At 40.7% G+C, this 7,500-nt stretch overlaps 2 protein-coding genes across 3 annotated transcripts in view; both read right to left on the bottom strand.

The window, feature by feature from the left end:
* MESK2 (misexpression suppressor of KSR 2) overlaps positions 1-7,500 on the bottom strand; it is a 142,650-nt gene that overhangs the window by 131,849 nt on the left and 3,301 nt on the right. The gene's annotated exons all lie outside the window — the stretch shown is intronic.
* The window catches only part of LOC137650464 (uncharacterized), a 16,574-nt gene continuing 11,295 nt past the window's right edge, over positions 2,222-7,500 (bottom strand). The window contains exons 2-3 of the mRNA XM_068383689.1: positions 3,203-3,790; positions 2,222-3,040 (exon numbers count right to left, since the gene is read on the bottom strand). Of these exons, the coding sequence (XP_068239790.1) occupies positions 2,222-3,040; positions 3,203-3,790 (1,407 nt within the window). The remainder of the gene's footprint in view (positions 3,041-3,202; positions 3,791-7,500) is intronic.

The raw sequence follows: 7,500 nt of genomic DNA, 5'->3' as shown, positions 1-7,500 counted from the left end.
CGATTTAAACAATAGATTCCAAGTCATGATTCCAGCAATATATTCCAAGGAATGATTCCAAGCCATGATTAAAACAATAAATTCCAAGTCATGATTCCAGCAATAGATTCAAATCCATTATTCCAGCAATAGATTCCAAATCCTGATTCCAAGCCATAATTAAAACAATAGATTCCAAGTCATGATTCCAGCAATAAATTCCAAGTCATGATTCAGATTCCAAACCATGATTACAGCAATAGATTCCAAGCCACGATTCCGCGATAGATTCCAAACCATGATTCCAGTAATAGATTCCAAGTCATGATTCCAGCAATAGATTCCAAGAAATGATTCCAGCAATAGATTCCAGCAATTGATTAAAACAATAGATTCCAAGTCATGATTCCAGCAACAGATTCCAAGCCATGATTCTAGCACTAGATTCCAAGGCATGATTCCAGCAATAGATTCCAAGCCATGATTCCAACAATAGACTTCAAGCCAGGATTTCAGCAATAGATTCCAAGTCATGATTCCAGCAATAGAGTCCAAGCCCTGATTCCTGTAATAGCTTCCAATGTATGATTCCAGCAAAAAATTCGAAGCCATGATTCCAGCAATTGATTCCAGGGCATGATTCCAGCAATAGATTCCAAGCCATGATTCTAGCACTAGATTCCAAGGCATGATTCCAGCAATAGATTCCAAGCCATGATTCCAGCAATAGACTCCAAACAATGATTCCAGTTATAGATTCTAAGCCATGGTTCCAGCAATAGATTCCAAACCATGATTCCAGCAATAGATACCAAGCCATGGTTCCAGCAATAGATTCCAAGCCATGGGTCCAGCAATAAATTCCAAGCCATAATTTCAGCAATAAATTCCAAGCAATAATTCCAGCAATAGATTCTAAGTCATGATTCTAGCAATATAATCTAAGGCTTAATTCCATCAATAGATTCCAAGCCATGATTCCAGCAATAGATTCCAAACCATGATTCCAGCAATAGATTTCAGGGCATGATTCCAGCAATAGATTCCAGGGCATTATTCCAGCAATATTCATGGAAGTGTCATTACTCTACGATTAAAATTGTGGCCAGGAAACTGTTCACAAGCAAACACAACACACAAACAGGAGCGAAAACATAACGTCCTTCCATCTTCATTGGCGGAGATAATCAGGACCTCCTAACGACCTTGGAATCTGAGTCACTTGCCCAATGGAGTGCATCATGCATGCCAGGAAAGTTATGAAAAAGTAGACTGGTTATAATTCCTCTGGCAGAGTACAGCACGTCACGACCGAGTTATTTTGAGCGGCTCACTGTGGGAGAAGGAAGAATAATTGATCTTAAGGGTACAGAGCACCGGGAGCCGGTAGCGTACTCCTTAATTGGATTGGTTTGAACCTGATTCAACGTTACTGACAATAAAAGCAGAGGACTCCGGACACGAAATGTATATGTCCCGAATATCAATAGGTGGTAGTATTTGATGCCAAAGTCTAGTTCGTCCAGGATCGAAAATATCATGACGTCTGAATATTCAGATAGATACGCACACACACGCACGCACGGGTGCACACAGATTCAGCCCTTCCCACATCATACTCCTTTAATAACTGCAACCCGCTGGTTCGGCACTTTGCGGGAATGTGTGGTTTCAGAGTGTACCTAGCAGGGTACGCCCCCTCACCATTGTATGACTATTACCTCTCCCCCTGAGCATGACAGGTCTATATACTGCATATATATATATATATATATATATATATATATATATATATATATATATATATATATATATATATATATATATATACATACACGCACTCACACACGCTTATATATATATATATATATATATATATATATATATATATATATATATATATATATATATATATATATATATATATATATATATATATATATATTTGTATGTGTGTGTATAAATAAATATACATTCTACACACCGACATTTGCTCTTTTTATATAAGGGAAATATAGGTATGTAACTTTACTCGATTCGAGTGCAACAGATATTACTTACAACAAGAGTCCTCTCCCAGAATGATTCCTCCCTCAACCGCTCAGAAGGATCTCAAAGCAAATATGAAGTTACTGAGCTCTTCCAAGGCCGTTAAATATAATGGGATCTAAGCTCTCGTCACCAACAAGGATCTTTACTGGTAGCCAGTTTGCTTAAAAAAATCAGTACAATTCTTTTTCTATTATATCTTTAATGTGTTGAAGACCACAATTTTGGCACTGCAACGTCTGCCTATAAGCATCCGCAGCCTGCAAAATCTGCTTATAAGCATCTGCAGCCTGCAACGTCTGCCTATAAGCATCCGCAGCCAGCAACTTCTACCAATAAACATAGAATGCAACGTCTGCCTATAAGCATCTGCCGCCTGCAAAATCTGCTTATAAGCATCTGCAGCCGGCAACGTCTGCCTATAAGCATCCGCAGCCTGCAACTTCTGCCAATAAATTGTAGAATGCAACGTCAGCCTATAAGCATCTGCAGCCTGCAAAATCTGCTTATAAGCCTCTGTAGCCTGCAACGTCTGCCTATAAGCATCCGCAGCCTGCAACTTCTGCCAATAAACATATGTAGAATGCAACGTCTGCCTATAAGCATCTGCAGCCTGCAAAATCTGCTTATAAGCATCTGCAGCCTGCAACGTCTGCCTATAAGCATCCGCAGCCTGCAACTTCTGCCAATAAAGATATGTAGAATGCAACGTCTGCCTATAAGCATCTGCAGCCTGCAAAATCTGCTTATAAGCATCTGCAGCCTGCAACGTCTGCCTATAAGCATCCGCAGCCTGCAACTTCTGCCAATAAACATATGTAGAATGCAACGTCTGCCTATAAGCATCTGCAGCCTGCAAAATCTGCTTATAAGCATCTGCAGCCTGCAACCTCTGCCAATAAACATATGTAGAATGCAACGTCTGCCTATAAGCATCTGCAGCCTGCAAAATCTGCTTATAAGCATCTGCAGCCTGCAACGTCTGCCTATAAGCATCTGCAGCCTGCAACTTCTGCCAATAAACATATGTAGAATGCAACGTCTGCCTATAAGCATCTGCAGTCTGCAAAATCTGCTTATAAGCATCTGCAGCCTGCAACTTCTACCAATAAACGTATGTAGAATGCAACATCTGCCTATAAGCATCTGCAGTCTACAACGTCTGCTTATAAACCTCTGCAGCCTGCAACGTCTGCCTATAAGCATCCGCAGCCTGCAACTTCTGCCAATAAACATATGTAGAATGCAACGTCTGCCTATAAGCATCTGCAGCCTGCAAAATCTGCTTATAAGCATCTGCAGCCTGCAACGTCTGCCTATAAGCATCCGCATCCTGCAACTTCTGCCAATAAACATATGTAGAATGAAACGTCTGCCTATAAGCATCTGCAGCCTGCAAAATCTGCTTATAAGCATCTGCAGCCTGCAACGTCTGCCTATAAGCATCCGCAGCCTGCAACTTCTGCCAATAAACATATGTAGAATGCAACGTCTGCCTATAAGCATCTGCAGCCTGCAAAATCTGCTTATAAGCATCTGCAGCCTGCAACTTCTGCCAATAAACATATGTAGAATGCAACGTCTGCCTATAAGCATCTGCAGCCTGCAAAATCTGCTTATAAGCATCTGCAGCCTGCAACGTCTGCCTATAAGCATCTGCAGCCTGCAACTTCTGCCAATAAACATATGTAGAATGCAACGTCTGCCTATAAGCATCTGCAGTCTGCAAAATCTGCTTATAAGCATCTGCAGCCTGCAACTTCTACCAATAAACGTATGTAGAATGCAACATCTGCCTATAAGCATCTGCAGTCTACAACGTCTGCTTATAAACCTCTGCAGCCTGCTACGTCTGCCTATAAGCATCCGCAGGTGCCTAGAAGCATCTACAGCCTGCAACGTCTGCTTATGAACATCTGCAGCCTGCTACGCCTGCCTATAAGCATCTGCAGCCTGCAACGTCTGCTTATGAACATCTGCAACCTGCTACTCCTGCCTATAAGCATCTGCAGCCTGCAACGTCTGCTTATGAACATCTGCAGCCTGCTACGCCTGCCCATAAGCATCTACAGTCTGCAACATCTGCTTATAAACATCTGCAGCCTGCTACGCCTGCCCATAAGCATCTACAGCCTGCAACGTCTGCTTATAAACATCAGCAGCCTGCTACGTCTGCCTATAAGCATCTACAGCCTACAACGTCTCTCTATAAACATATGCAGCCCGAAACGTCTGTCTATAAATATCTGCAGCCTGCATCATCTGCCTATAAACATCTGTAGTTTGCAACGTCTGCCTTCAAGCATCTGCAGCATGCAACAAAGTATGTCTTTACGTTAGAATTTCTACAAAAGACCTGGAGTTCAAAAGCTATTGACTTCATTATAAGGATTTCTACAAAAGGCCCTGGAGTACAGAAACTATTGATTTCAATATAAGGATACCCACAAAAGTTCTTTCAGTGCAGAACCTATTAATTTCTTTATAAGGATTTCTACAAAAGGGCCTGGAGTGCAGAAGCTATTGATTTCCTTCGTCCTAGTTTGGGTGGAGAGGGGTTTCGCTTATCATGTGTGTATATGGTCAGTCTCTAGGGCAAGGCCCTGCTTACTAGGGCAATTTCACTGTCCCTTGCCTCTGCTATTCGTGAGCAGCCTCTAAAACCTCAAACTCTTAATTCAACTGACGTAAGTAGCTGCTTTTAATCAGCAAGTGACATTCCAATTTGAAAGCACAAATATCAATGAAATATTTCCAAAGGAAGCGCGTTATTACATCGCCAAATCTCCCGAGAATGTTCTCATGTTGAAGAAAACACATTCTCTTTCATTTCCTTCCGTCAGTGTATTTTGGCCAGGGGCTTCCAACCATAACTGTAATTGCATGAATTCTAAGCCAGGCACAACAAAGGTTAAGAATTACGTCCCCGGTATTTTTCCACCTGGTGAGCTTTCAATTCAATTGTAACTGGATTCTCAGGCAGAATACTACGAAGTGATATTTTCGGCCTATTTAGCTTTCGCTCGAGCATTTTTATTTCTTTATTCCAGAAATGTCTTTCAGCATGTTTCTTTCCAAATAGTTTAAACTTTCCCCAGTAATATTGCTGAAACGAGGCTTAACTAACCTTCTTTGTTTATCTTGTGAAGCATTTTATCTGGATTCTCAGAATAAATAAGAAGAAAAAATAGAAACAAGGTATATCCTCAACTTTACGTGTCTCTCGTAACATTTATGAATATCTTACACAGTGAAAAAGAAAGAATTGAATAGCATTTAAAGGTTTAAAAGCCGCTCATGAATGGCAGAGGCAAGGGATAGTGACATTGTGCCCTATCAAGCCCCCTCTCCACACAAGCTAGAACCAAGGAGGGCCAGGCAATGGCTGCTGATGACTCAGCAAGTATACATACTGTATAGGCAACCCAAAACCACATCCTCAGCTCACAAGGATGGTGAGGTTGCAGATACAAGAGGTTTAAAAGCCGCTCATGAATGGCAGAGGCAAGGGACAGTGACATTGCCCTATCAAGCACGACAATGCCATACAGACTGACCATATATACATATGATCAGCGTACAAGCCCCCTCTCCACACAAGCTAGGACCAAGGAGGGCCAGACAATGGCTGCTGATGGCTCCCCCAAAATTCCCATCACTTAGCTCACAAGGATGGTGAGGTTGCAACGACAAAATGAACAAACGAGTTTAGAGCGAGACTCGAACCCCACTTTGGCAATCACCAGGCAAGGACGCTACCACCAGGCCACCACAACCTTTATAAGGAATTCACAAACGGATCTCAGGGCGTCGTTGGATCTTGAAAATCAAATCTCATCCAAGAGCATTAAACCATTCATCATAAGACCAACTTTGAAAAATAGTTCTCAATAAACGGGATAATCTAGAGTCCATTTCTTTTAGCGAGGCAGATTTGCACCGACTCGCAGCGGTGCCCCTTTAGCTCGGAAAAGTTTGCCGATCGCTGATTGGTTAGAATTATCTTGTCCAACCAATCAGCGATTAAGAAACTTTTCCGAGTTAAAAGGGCACCGCTGCGAGTCGGTGTAAATCTGCCTCGCTAAAAGAAATGGACTATAGTATACAAACATACCGATAATCTTTCACAAAAAGGCACCAAATATAAAAATGACTTCGAAAAGGCCTAGTTATCTATAAACTTAAGAAATCTTATACAATTAAAAAAAACCGTAATTTTAATCGGAAATTCTCAGTAAAAATCATCTGCTCTCAGCTGCATTTCAGTAAAATACAGGCGACCGTAATTTTCACCCAACATTGTTATCTTTTACGGGTTGGTGACCGTAATATCACTCCTTTACGTCAATATATCCGTTTTAAAAACGGCAAATGCCTTAAAAATATACGGTTCTCAGTTGTATTTCAGTAAAATACAGGCGACCGTAATTTGCACCCTACTTTATTATTATCTTTTACGGGTTGGTGACCGTAATATCACTCATTGACGTCAAAATATCCGTTTCTAAAACGGTCAAAATCCTGGAGTAAATGTTGCCAGGGATTTACCGTTTTTAATACAATTTTTTAACAGTGCATACTTACATTTAGAAGAACAAATTTCCTTTCCATATACTGTTAAAAAAATTTCATTTAAGTAACGCAAATGCATGGCAACATTAATTCCAGGATTTTTACCGTTTTAAAAACGGATATATTGACGTAAAGGAGTGATAATACGGTCACCAACTCGTAAAAGATTCTGATAAAGTAAGGTAAAATTACGGTCGCCTGTATTTTACTAAAATACCTCTGAAAACAATACATTTTTACCGTTCTAAAAACGGATATATTGACGTAAAGGAGTCATATTACGGTCACCAACCCGTAAAAGATTATCATAAAGTAAGGTAAAATTACGGTCGCCTGTATTTTACTGAAATACGGCTGGAACAGTATATTTTTACGGAGAATTTCCGAATAAAATCATGGTTATTTTAACAGTGTAGAGCAAAGGGAAGAGTCTAACACGTTGTACAGTTGGCATCATTACTTCCGTTACTCTTCATGGGAAGCTAAGGAGACGTCAGTGTACCGGAAATAATGAAGCCGACTGTACCTGATCATTAATACCAGTTTCCTATGGAAAACAGAAAAAAAAATGGTTTGAATTAGGAATTCCTTTTTAAGACGAGAGAAAAATTTTAGGAAAGACGAGAAAATAGAAGACTTTGGGGCTTACCCATAAAAGACTACATTTGTAAGAATTAAGCTCATTTGTGAAGGAACTTTTTCAAAAGCGCTTAAGTGATAAAGGTAATAGATGCTCACCAGAACGTCAGCCGGGCAAGCCCATCCCCTCTACTGCGGGGCCCAACCATAAAAGTGATCTCCCCAGTAAATGGATTAAACTCACGGTCCCGGGCTAGGATCGATCTGCTGCCATGTAAATGCGAGGCGAACATGTTACCTCTGTACTATCCAGGAGATAAG

Source organism: Palaemon carinicauda, chromosome 12, assembly GCF_036898095.1.
Source record: "Palaemon carinicauda isolate YSFRI2023 chromosome 12, ASM3689809v2, whole genome shotgun sequence".
NCBI lineage: Eukaryota > Metazoa > Arthropoda > Malacostraca > Decapoda > Palaemonidae > Palaemon > Palaemon carinicauda.
Note: the sequence above shows the minus strand (reverse complement) of the source record. Positions and strands in the feature narration are given on the sequence as shown.